We start from the raw sequence: 12,841 nt of genomic DNA, 5'->3' as shown, positions 1-12,841 counted from the left end.
CAGAGTAAGAAAGGGGAAAGTCCTAATACCATCAACATGTCCTGTTTTGACATTTTCGTCATGAAACGTTTCAATTTTTCTTTTGAAAAGGACTTTTCTTTTCAAACTTTTATTATAAGATCATATGACAAATAAAAATTAAAAACCTAAGGCTGTCAAACAATTAAAAAAATAATCTCAGCTAATCAGTTTGAATCGCTCTGTTAATAATAGAATACCAATTGAAATTTATTATAAATATTTGTGGATGTTTTTCTCCATTTTCAAAACATTGATTTCTGTGACAACACAGAATGCAAAGGGTACAGTGCTCACTTTATATTATTTTTATTACAAATATTTGCACTGTAAAAAAAGATTTAAAAAAGATAGTGCAGTCTACTTGCATTGCCCGGCCTGCCATCTCACAGCCTTGGGAAGCTGAAGTGCCTCATTAAGGGATTGCTTCCTGTTTCCCAGGAGTAGGGGACAGAGCTCCATGGCTGCACAAGGCAGTCAGCGAGCCATTTGCCCCTTTGAGGACTGTCTCCCTGCAGCTTCAGCACTCACCCCCGCTGCCACCAGGAGCTCTCCTAACTCCTCCCCTGGCAGCACCATGATGCCCTCCCAAGCCACTGCAAGGGAACGAGGCCTGGATTGCAGAGTGGGTGGGAACAGAAATAGGAGGTGAGTTTGTCCCACTCGGGGTGGGGGAAATCCTGCAAAGTGGGCAGAGACAAGAAAAGGAATGAAGCAGCAAAGGAAAGGGGTGTAAAGAGGTAACAAAACACCTAGATCAGGGGTTCTCAAACTGGGGATTGGGACTGCTCAGGGGCTCGCGAGATGATTACATGGGGGGTCGCGAGCTGTCAGCCTCCACCCCAAACCCCGCTTTGCCGCCAGCATTTATAATGGTGTTAAATGTCTAAAAACTGTTTTTAATTTATAAGGGGGGGGTCGCACTCAGAGGCTTGCTGTGTGAAAGGGGTCACCAGTAAAAAAAGTTTGAGCGCCACTGATCTAGACCAGTGGTTCCCAACCTTCTCTTTGCCATGGCTGTAGCGGAGTGGCTATCCGCTCCCGCCTGGTGGGGCTTTAAAACAGCCCTGGGAAGGGGCTTTTGGCTGAGCTGACTAGGGAAGTGGCTGCAGCTGGGGCCACGCCCCAAACTGAAGCCCTGGGGCTTATAAGAGGCAGGGAAGCCAGAGCACAGACAGTCTCTCTCTGCTTCTAGAGAGAGATGGGCCTGGCTGCTTAGAGGCTGAGATTGGATACCTGAGTGCAGCAGGGCTGGGGACAGGCTGAGGAGCTAGGGAAGCTCCAGCCTGGAAAGCCCCAGGCTGCGGCCTAGTAAAGGGCAAGAGGTACTGGGAGTTGCAGAGGGCAGCCCAGGGGTAGGAAAAGCAGCAGGTCCAAACCCCTTTGCCTGTGATGAGTGGGCTGATACTGCAGTCTGCCCCAGGGTGTGGGGCTAGACCATGACCCTCAGTGGCCACTACTGAGGCAAAGTGGGGATAGTAGGGTGGGGGTTCCCCTGGGAGGGGAAGACCCAATTATAGTAAAAGGGGCACCGGGTCCTGGGAGGGACACGGTGCCGATAGTAAAAAGGGGGATCACCGGCCTGCAGAGGGTGCTCCGTGCTGAAAAGAGCTAATTCCCCAGCGCAACCAGCAGGAGGCGCCGTGACGGTGAGTCAACCCGTTTACAATGGCACACCTGGAAACTTTCAGTTATTTTGTCTCCAAAACAAACTCGCCCTCTTATCGCCTCAGTTCAAGCTGTTTACCCTCCTGGCCATTCACAGTCTTTACAACAGACTCCAACCAACATCATTCACTTTATTGTACAGCCTGTGACATGCATTTACACTCACACCCAGATGCCAAATACAAAAATTGTTTTATTATATGATGAATGAATAATACAAAAGTTGTACCAATCAAGAAACAACAGCTACCAATACTATTCTGTACCAAGACTTACGTCATTACCTTTTCATCTTCGAGGCACGTCTTTTGTATGGCCCCTGCTGCAGGAGTTCTCACCTCCACATCTCCCCGTCCCCTAAGGTGACCAGATGTCCCGATTTTAGGGTCTTTTTCTTATATAGGCTCCTATTACCCCCCAACCCCATCTCAATTTTTCACATTTGCTGTCTGGTCACCCTATTGTCCCCTCCCCAACAATGGATTCTGCCCCTAGTCTCCAAATAAATCCTGTGCCCCTAGTCTCCAAATCAGTTCTACCCTGCAGCCCCACATCAGTTCTGTCCTTACCCACCACCAGTCCAGCCCCTACCTGCCCCCAGTGCTCCCCCACCAGTTCTGCCCCCCTGGGTCCACCACCTCACACCCAGCTCCCCTGCCTGCCTCACCTCTGTTTCTCCTGGGGTTCCTCCCCCCTCCCAACCCTGAGGGGCTGCAGTAGGGTCCCCGCTCCCCTTCCAGGCTGGGGACTCCAGGGGACCTTCGCCCCGCCCCTGGCTGCAGGAGGAAGGGGGAGGAGCTGACCCATTGCTCACAGGAGGTGAGGAGAGGGAGCTGAAGCTCCGATTGGTTGCTCTGCCACTGGAGGAGGCAGGGCAGTGAGGCAGACGGCCAATCAGAAGGCAGCTTTCCCCCTTTCCCGCAGGACTCAGAGTTGCTATCTTAACCTGGCTTTGGGGGATGGAATGTGACTTCGTCCCAGAGAGCAAAAGTACAGCCTGGGATCCGGCTCCACCACTCATTCAAATAGAAGGGAAGGATGTTTTTGTTCTCGCATTTCAAAAAAAAAAAACCCTGATGCGGCACACTGGTTCAGACCTGACACCCACAGCACTGCGCCATGGCACACCGTTTGGGAAACACTGGTATCGACCTTTACAGCAGGGCTCTCCTCCTGGCTTTACCCCCAACCCCCAGGTGACCTTGGGCAAGTCCCTTCCCTTCACCCTGCCTCAGTTCCCTCTCTGTGCCATAATTCTCTCCTTTCCCTGGGGAGTTGGGAGAATGAATGAATGTTTGCAAAGAGCTCCAGAACCCTGTATTTAAAGGCACTTCAAAGGAGTGCCGATTACTATTTTCAGTGTTCAGTGCTTGGGTCTGCGACCCCTTTCCCGGACCACTCCATGTGCCTGGAATAGTGGCCCACATCACCCTCCATCTCTGGGAAGAGACTTTCAGAACATACCTATGCCATGAACCAGTCAAGCTGCGCTGGCCTCACCCTGTTGCTCTGTGTATGATCTGTCTGGTCTTGTACGGTTTGCATTCACTTAGAGCGAGCCCTTTCCGAGCAAGGGCTGTGTTACCTGTTCAGCTGCAACCTTCTCCTATACAACCCTGTGCATACTAATAATGAAACGAGCTAAAATACAAGAGAAGTGAAAGCAACACGTCCTTTCCAGCAGCATGAACTGCATGGAATGTGCTTAGACAGCGAGGGATTGAGCTGAAACTGGGCTTGGCTCAATAGACCCAACAAATCACAGTGCTCCTGGCTCTTTTTCTGTGGCTGTTTCCTGCTCCCCAGTCTCAGGAGAGATCCAGCAACTCGGACAGTGCCCACCCCTCTAATATTAGTGGGTGGGTGGGTCTCTCCCAATTTAGATCTCCATACATCCTCACCTTAATCCAGCCCTGCATTTAGATCCCACCTGGAAATAGACAGAGCCAGATCTGCAGTTGGTGGAGCCCTGTTGGATTCCCCAGCTAAGGCTTGGACCTTCTGTTCCTAATTTCCAAAGTTAGGGAAGAAAAAGATGACCAACTATTTCCCCAAAGAAACATTTGCCCCCGACCCCAAAACCGAGTTCTCAGCCTCATGAACCACATTATTGCTCTCTCCCACCAGAAGCTGAAGGGGCTTGACTAAAATCAGGCAGTTTTCTCTCCTCCAGAAAGAAATTAAAGTTCCCTTTTTAAGATGACAAACTAAGAAAATTGGCCCTCAATCCGCATTGGAAAAAATAGCTGAGACCCTTGTTCCTTGGGTGGAGCAACAGATGGATTATATTAGCATAAGTACCCCCGGGAGAATGGTAAAACTTAGAAAAGGAATTTTTTCAAAAAAACAAAAACAAAAAACAAAAACCTGGAGCAGAGGGGACAAAGATGAGACCCCCAGAGAAGCAGCCGCAAGATCCACGTGGTCCCGGGGAAACAACAAACAGGATGAGCCAGTTTTGCTGAGCCTGACTCACAAGAGAGGCTTGCATTGTTTTCAGCTGCACCGACGTGATTTATTTCAGTTCCTCCTGGTTTTGACTGGCCTCAGATCGATACGCTCAGAGCAAAGAATCTAAGACACATACCAGCATTGCTGTGTTCCAGCTGATCCTTCACCAGCTTAGCCTTGGATCCTGAGTCTTGGCAAAGGCAGTTTATTGGCAACAGAGATTTAATGTCTCCTCTCTGCTGCATTCATGCTCCCTGGAAGCTCTTGCAAGCAGGGACTCCGGCTATTGCTCAGCACATCTAGGATTGTCCAGGGCTACCACCATGTGCATTCATGGTGCCATAGAAACAAAGTGATGATAATACCGGGGACGACGTCTTAGACATTCTCAGGCCTCGCACCTGCGAAACACATTAACACAAGTGACGTTGCCCTTACGATTGTGTCTACACAGCAATAGGTGTTACTGTAGCACGATGGGCAAACCTGTGCTAGCTTTAATCTAGCTGCCCACGTGCAAGCCTGCAGGGGACCTATTTAGGTTGCTAGCCCATATTGAACCCCATGCCGCCACGTCTACAGTACTGTTCTTACCAGCTAGTTAGAGTCAAGCTAGGGCAGGTATGTCCACCCCGTGCTATTGCTATATCATTGGCTGCAGCACAGACAGAACCTTAGTGGCTGGGCTAGGGACCACAGGGAATGCTCCTTTAGCTCAGCTGGTAGAGCCCTTTGCATGAAGTTTAACAAAGACAATTGCAAAGTGCTCCACTTAGGAAGGAAAAATCAGTTTCACACATACAGAATGGGAAGAGACTGTCTAGGAAGGAGTACGGCAGAAAGGAATCTAGGGGTTATAGTGGACCACAAGCTAAATATGAGTCAACCATGTGATGCTGTTGCAATAAAAGCAAACGTGATTTTGGGATGCATTAACAGGTGTGTTGTGAGCAAGACACGAGAAGTCATTCTTCCGCTCTACTCTGTGCTGGTTAGGCCTCAACTGGAGTATTGTGTCCAGTTCTGGGCACCGCATTTCAAGAAAGATGTAGAGAAATTGGAAAGAGTACGGAGAAGAGCAACAAGAATGATTAAAGGTCTTGAGAACATGACCTACGAAGGAGGCTGAAAGAATTGGGTTTGTTTAGTTTGGAAAAGAGAAGACTGAGAGGGGACATGAGAGCAGTTTTCAGGTATCTAAAAGGGTGTCATAAGGAGGAGGGAGAAAACTTGTTCACCTTAGCCTCTAAGGATAGAACAAGAAGCAATGGGCTTAAATTGCAGCAAGGGAGGTTTAGGTTGGACGTTAGGAAAAAGTTCCTAACTGTCAGGGTGGTTAAACATTGGAATAAATTCCCTAGGGAGGTTGTGGAATCTCCATCTCTGGAGATATTTAAGAGTAGGTTAGATAAATGTCTATCAGGGATGGTCTAGACAGGATTTGATCCTGCCATGAGGGCAGGGGACTGGACTCGATGACCTCTCAAGGTCCCTTCCAGTCCTAGAATCTATGAATCTAAGACTGACAGCCCAACTTCCTGGAATGGAGTTTGGGGAGTTGACATACACACTTACCTGCAGCATGTACATTTGTTACAGTGTCATATCCCCAGACCTCACCACACTTGTTGGCACTCTCAGCCAGGAGGCTAAGGACTGAATTCACCACAGAGACCAAACTCCTAGGACAGCACTAGAGAGGCTTCTTTCAGAGCGGCGTGCAGGCGGCAAGGTGGTGCCCCTCACCTGAGAGAGGTAACGGGGGCCCAGGGGGATGTGCTAAAATGGTCTGAATTCTTCCTGGAAGGGCACATTCAAAGAGTAGTGATGGGAAAGAGTATCTCCCCTGCAGGACCCGTCCTTTGTGGAGTCCCGTAAGGATCAGTTCTCTCTCTGGTCCTTTTCAAGCTCTTCACACAGCCAGTAGGTGGACTGGTCAGATGACACTCACTCAAGCGCCAGCAATATGCAGATGACACAAAGTTGTTCCTATCCTTCACCACGTACGACCATGCCACTGCCATGAAGCTGGCCCAGTGCTTGGCCGAGATCAGCTCGTGGACGAGCAGCTGGCTGAAACTGAACCCAAGCAAGACAGGCGAGGATGGTGGGCAGAGGGAAGTATTTCGAGGAGTTTGCAGCCATGCTGCAGTCGTCTGGGGTTGAATTGGTCAGTTCAGTCCATACTTTAGGAGTACTCTTCAACTCTTGCTGACAATAAGGTCTGATGTAGCAGCAACCACAAATAATGCTTTCTATCAATTCTGGTTGTCTAGGAAGCTCTGTCTCATCCCAATGGATGATGACCTGCCTCGTTTACACACACCTTTGTCAATGCTTGGCGGGACTACAGTAATGTATTATACCTGGGCATGAAGCCTTCAGCACTTAGGAAACTCCAGCTAGTACAGAACTCTGCAGAGTGTCCCTTCAGCAAGATGGGCAACCACGAGCACATCACACCCACTCTCTGCTCTCTACACCGGCTTCCCAGAGACTTTGGGATCAAGTTCAAGGCCTCACTTCCTAGCTTCAAAGTGCTCCTGGGTGCAGCCTATTTAAAACAGCCAAAAGCTCCAGGATGAAGACCCTGCTCAACAACTCTGCTCCTCTGGCACAACAGAACTCTCAAAAATATGGGAACAGCTTGTCTGTGAAGGAGACAGAACGTTCTCAGGGGCTGGTCTGAGCCTGCAGCATGAACTCCCCCAGGAACTATGGACCACCACAAACCTCACCACTTTCCACTCCAAGTGCAAGGTGCCTTTTTTGGACCTTGCCTTCTCTAACAAATACAGAGCAGCAGGTATATTTAAAACAAAAAAGTCCAAAAACCCAAAGCCCCCACCAAAACAAGACATTCCAGTGTATGCATTTCTCCCCTTGGGGAGAGGACGAGAGAAGATACAACAAGTGACAGGTGCTTAGGACAGTGGTTAATGCACTAACTGGGAGGCACTCAGATGCTATAGTGAGGAGCAATGACGATGGTGTAAGAACCTAGATAGAATAGAATGGAGGATTTGCATCATCCACTCATGTTAGATCTACTTTGAGTATCTCAGGGGCTTAGCTCTCCAGGGTTTTCAGTCTGGCACCTTTCACCAACACTGAATGCACTTAGAAACAATATGATTCTCCAATTCCCTAGGACTCTAGAATTTCCTCTCTGAACCTTTACAAATTAGAAAGCCCTGAGAAAACAATATCTCATTTTCTTCTTAATGATATGTGGTCTGGCTGCTCAAGCGGGGGCAAAGCTTCTTGACTTAAAACACCACACCATGGGGAAAATTGGCCATCTAAATTTAGCCTCTAGAGGAGATCTCAACAGCCACAAAGCACCTGCCCTCAAACAACAGAAAGAGATCATTAATCCCCCATCAGTCATCCTGGCTGATCACTTGCTACAGAAAAGTGCTGAATGTCCTCAATAATTTCCAAGGGCACATTGCAGGAATAGACCCCAAGTGCGGAAGGAAGGTTAAGCTGAAGCAGGCTGGCCTTGCACTTAAGGCACTGGCTGGGACTCAGGAGGTTGAGGGCGGTGGTCAATTCATAGCTCTGCCACAGACTTCCTGTGTTACCTTGGTCAAATCACTTAGGTTTCTAACTGCCACTGATTTCAATGGAAGTTAGGAGCCTAACTATCTATAAGGATCTGAGCCAGTCTGCGTTTTAGTTCCTCATCCGTAAAATGGGAATAATACAACTTCCTTTCTCTCAGCTTTTGTCCATCATATCTGTTTAGACTGTAATCTCTTTGGGGCAGGGGCTCTCTCTTTCTAGGCGTGAATACAATGCCTCGCACAATGGGACCCCAATTTATTATTTCAGATAATGACAGAAGAACGCATCATGGTAGTGTCAATTGCAATATACTTATAGGTCAGAAACATGGTGTGGTGAGGTCTGAGGCAAGGGCTGGGATCCAGGAATTCTTGGCTTCTAACCCTAATGTCCTGGCAAACCCTGGCAAAGACTCTGAGACTCAGTTTTCCCATGAAAAAAATGGGAATAGTAATTATGAACTACCTCAGGGTGATTTGCAGAGCCCTGCATGGATACACAATTTGTATCTGCATCTGGTCGGCAAACATGGCCTGTGGATATAGAGCAGATATCTGCAAATTTGCAGAGCTCTAGTGATTTGAGAATTGTTTCATGAATGCTTGTAAAGGGCTTTGGAAGCTAGGAAATGCTACATGTTATTTCAGATTCTTCATTGGGGGAGGTAGTGTAGCCTAGTGCACTGGACTGGGCAAGCCGTGTCACCTCATTGTGCCTCAGTTTCCCCATACAGTGGGGATAATGATACTGACTGTAAAAGATGAATTGCACTACAGAAGAGCTTTATATTGTAATTAAGGAGAACCGGTCTAGTCACCTTTTTCTGCATTCCATCTCTATCCAAGAAATATTACAGAAAGCTCATCTCACGAACCACTTAGATGGGTAAAGTGCTTGCAGAATAACTCAGGTGTTTCTGGCATCTAAACTGCAAATGAGATGCAAAACCCTCACTTGACAGGCTGGTGATCACATTAAGTTATATTACAGAGCTAACCGAACATTCAGAATGAAATCTGCATCCCCACCGCTCACTGAGCTCATCCTTATTAATAAAGAGCCGTAGGGACCAGAGGTGTGAGACACACAGGAGGTTGGTCTAATAGCACAGACAGGGCCGAGAGCACGAGACAGGTCGCGCCTAGAGAACACACCAAGACTTTCTGCTCTCAGACACCTAACAAGAGGAGAGGAATATGGGAAGGCAAAAGACAGACCCGGAATACAAGTGGTCATCATGGATCCAAGACAGCTCACGGTGAAAGCAGCAGGAGCTTCTTCCTGGTGAACAAGAGGGAAGCTCCGAGAGCTGAAGAAAACCAGAGTGCTGATCTGGTGGCACAAACAGGAAGGTGCCATCTGACTGCAGACGTGGGCTAACTGGAGAGGAAGGTGGAAAAATATGGACCAAGATTTCCAGGAATAACTAGTGGATCTGGGTGCACATCAAGACAAGGGTCCTTACAGCGGGCTGGTGAAAAATCAGATCTCTTTAAGGTGTCATATTGGAGCATTCAAAATCCTTGGGCGCTAGTGAAAAATCTTGGCTGCAAGATATGTCTCTCTTACAGCCTAGTTACTCACAGCAAGTGGCCTGTTCTCAAAGAGGAGCAGCTGGGGAACAAGAACCAAGAAGGAAGTGAACAGAAAAGTATATAACAGCTAGTGAATAGGTCAGTGATAACAGCGGTGTGGGGACGGGACACTAGTCAGTACCAGGAGCAGTACGGTTCTCTTCACCAGCGGTCTGGGGGGGCACACACCAATGTCATGGCCTTGATACAGACAATGCTAAATCAAGAGAAGCTGTTCAGTGGGCATGGTGCACCTAGCGACGACACAGATTAGCTGGTCACGGCCAGTCGTAGGGCCATGGCCAGCTAGCATATTTTTAAAGGCTCCCATGGGAGTTTGCCAAGGCAGTTGTAAAGGTCTTCAAAGCTGTTAAGCTGCATCTGAGCTAGGTATCAAGTTGTGTTTTCAAAAACCTATTAGCTACCAGATTTTCAAATACAACCAATTTTTCTAGCCTACACAGGACCAAAGCAAAACCTGGTTCACCGGAGGGGAAATTATTTTTATTCAGACTGCTTACAACTCATTGTTCTGCCTCTACCCCGCATACCTATTTAACTCAAACACATGAGAAACACTTGGGAGAAATGTCTCTTTTAAAGAGCCAATCTCCCCCGCCCCCCAACCTTCACAACTTCTTCAGTGAAGGGATGACAAAGCTCCCAAGCAAATCTTGAACACCAGAGGGGAGACAGGAGTTGTCACTGGTATTTCTAAGGAGGAAAAAAGGCACAGAAAAAAACCCATTTTTTAAAAAAACCACTATTTTTAGAGGGCCACCAAAGTTTCAGGCCTTCTTTATGCTTCATAAAGCAGCACAATAGGAGCCCAAGCTACATTCCTTCCCCCACACCTCAAGGCACCTTGAAGGGTGCTTGAAACTGTCTACCAGTGTGATCCAATGGTTAGGACACATTCAGGAGACCTGTGTTCTAATCCTGACTGCCAGCTTGCTGGTGATCTTGGGCAAATAATTTTGCCTCCCTGGGCCTGTGTTTCCCTCATCCCCGCACTGTCTGTTGTGCTCTTTAGGGCAGGGATGGGCTCTCACTCGGTGCTTGCCCAATGCCCAAGTACTAAGAAAGTCAGAGAGGGCCCAGCCCGTCCCAGAGATACCAGGTGCCACATATTCCCTCATGGCGTTAGTCCCTCAGTGATTTGCCTCCCTCCCTTAGGGACACAAAAGCAGTCTGGTAGGAGATGCCAGCCACCTCTCTTCCTGATCTGGGCTCCCAGGCTCCCCCACCCCAGGCCTTGCATACAACTCAGATCTCCTCCCAGTGTGCAAACTGGGGATTCTGCCATCCCCTCGCGTCGCAATCCCTGGCCAGCTCCCTACCAGTCCTCATGTCACTTCATCACCACCCCTCTGAAACCCCGTTGCTCTCCCCACACACCCCCATGCCATTCCCTAACCACCCCTCTGAACCCCCGCACTCTCCCCACAACAACCCCCCAGGCCACTTCACAACCACCCCTCCCCCCATACCACTTCATAACCATGGGGAAATCACCCCTCTGAACCCCCGCCACTCTCCCCACACACCCCCATGCCACTCCCTAACCACCCCTCTGAACCCCCGCACTCTCCCCACAACAACCCCCCATGCCACTTCACAACCACCCTCCCAGACACTCCATCCCCCACGCCACTTCACAACCACCCTGCTGACGCCCCCACATCCTCCCCACAGCACTTCATAACCACTGTCCTCCAACCAACTCCCTGCAATTCCGGGAGCTCCCCACTTGTACAGAGCCATGCCCCCTTCTGCCAGCAACTCTGAGATCCCCCTGCATCTAGCTTGGAGACCCCCATACTCTGCATCCCATTCTCACACACCCCTGGATCCTGCCGGTCCCCACTTCAAACCCACCGGGAGAAGCCCCGCCCTGCCTCCCAGTCTCCCCTGTCTGAGCAATGCAAGGCAGCAGGTTTAGTTCCAGGAGGAGGGAGGGGAACCTTCCTAAGGCACAACTCCTGCAGGAGAGCAGAGGAAGAAGGCCCCCCTGGGGAGGACAAGGGGCTCACTAGGGGATATGGGGCAGGCCCCTTAGGAGAGCAAACGGACTCCCCATGGGAGAGAGTAGATTCCCCCCCATCCCAAAACTCAGGGACAGCAGAGAAGCCATAGGGAAGAGAAGGGGGCAGGAGTCACCCCTGTATCCCACCAGGGAGAGCAGGGTGCCCCCATGCTGGTTTTCCCCAGGGCAGTGCAGAGGGAAACCCCAGGGTAGAGCACACAAGTGCTACCTCCACCCTCAGTCCTACTTGCTTCTCTCAGAACAAACTTTCTGTGAGCACAAAGCCACTCACCACAAGGAGAAGCAAGTCCCTGGCTCAGAGTCTCCTGCAGGTCCCAACCTGCCCTGCCTTCTGGAAGGGGGAGGGGGGCTTCCTTCTCTGCAGGGAAGCCTTCTCCCAGCTGTGAGCTGCCTTCACCGGCACTCTAAACTTTGAACAGGAGCCTGTGGGTGGGTGGGTAGCTGCTGGCTCAGGAACTTCCTGGTTGCGCAGAGTCATCCCAGAGCACAGAGCAGACATCTGCCAAAACCAACAGATCCACCTGTGGCTATACAGGCAAAAGCGGCCCAGACAGAGCCCAACCAGCATGAGCAGCAGCCCTGGCCCCATAACGGGACACAAGGGAAACTAGGGATGGATAAAGCACCCATTTTAAAGAACCGACCCAAACCTTTATATTGACCTATGGACCCAGCAAGTCCCCTTCTCTGTAGAGAGTGGCCCAAGCAATCCCCAGGGCTGGATTAACTTTCCTGTGGGCCCGGAGCTATTTGATTTTGTGGGACCCCTGTATACAAGTCTTTTTCCTAATTTAAAACAAAATCCTAATAATTCTGGCATTGAGGCTATTAACCCTGTACTAAACTTGCTTTTTAATTAACATAAGCTGTTCTGTGGTTACATTTCAGTCTTAAAACATATAGAACAGGGGTTGGCAACCTTTCAGAAGTGCTGTGCCGAGTCTTCATTTGTTCACTCTGATTTAAGGTTTCACATGCCAGTAATACATGTTAACGTTTTTAGAAGGTCTCTTTCTATAAGTCTATAATATATAACTAAACTTTGTTGTATGTAAAGTAAATAAGGTTTTTAAAATGTTTTAAAAGCTTCATTTAAAATTAAATTAAAATGCAGAGACCCCCCAGAACAGTGGCCAGGGCCCGGGCAGTGTGAGTGCCACTGAAAATCAGCTTTGGCACCCGTGCCATAGGTTGCCTACCCCTGATATAGAATATAGTTAAATTAATTCAGAATAGACTACGTCTTACCTTAGAACAGCTGTTCTATTAGTTTCTTTCTGGGAGGGAGTTTGGGAGCAGGACGGGGCTCCAGGCTGGGGCAGAGGGTTGGGGTGCAGGAGAGGGTGAGGGGTGCGGGGTCTGGGAGTGAGTTTGTTGCAGGAGGAGATTCTGACCCTGGGGCACAGGGAGTGGATGCCAGGTGCAGGCTCTAGCCGGGAGGCGCTTACCACAGGTGGCTCCGGGCCGGCGGTGCAGCAGGGCTCAGGCAGGCTGCCTGCATGCCGTGGCCCCA

At 49.4% G+C, this 12,841-nt stretch overlaps 1 protein-coding gene across 2 annotated transcripts in view; it reads right to left on the bottom strand.

Moving 5' to 3' along the window:
• Positions 1-11,785, bottom strand: part of LOC123365764 — a 70,463-nt gene extending 58,678 nt beyond the window's left edge. The window contains exons 1-2 of one of the 2 annotated variants that reach the window (XM_045008633.1): positions 2,354-2,444; positions 1,971-2,043 (exon numbers count right to left, since the gene is read on the bottom strand). In XM_045008633.1, coding sequence (XP_044864568.1) covers positions 1,971-1,978 — 8 coding nt within the window. In that variant the 5' untranslated portion in view covers positions 1,979-2,043; positions 2,354-2,444. Of the gene's footprint in view, positions 1-1,970; positions 2,044-2,353; positions 2,445-11,599 lie in introns of those variants that run through there. The other variant, XM_045008634.1, reaches the window with a different exon arrangement.
• Positions 11,786-12,841: the final 1,056 nt, after the last annotated feature.

This window comes from Mauremys mutica, chromosome 3 (assembly GCF_020497125.1).
Source record: "Mauremys mutica isolate MM-2020 ecotype Southern chromosome 3, ASM2049712v1, whole genome shotgun sequence".
NCBI lineage: Eukaryota > Metazoa > Chordata > Testudines > Geoemydidae > Mauremys > Mauremys mutica.
This window is presented reverse-complemented; position numbering and strand designations above follow the sequence as displayed.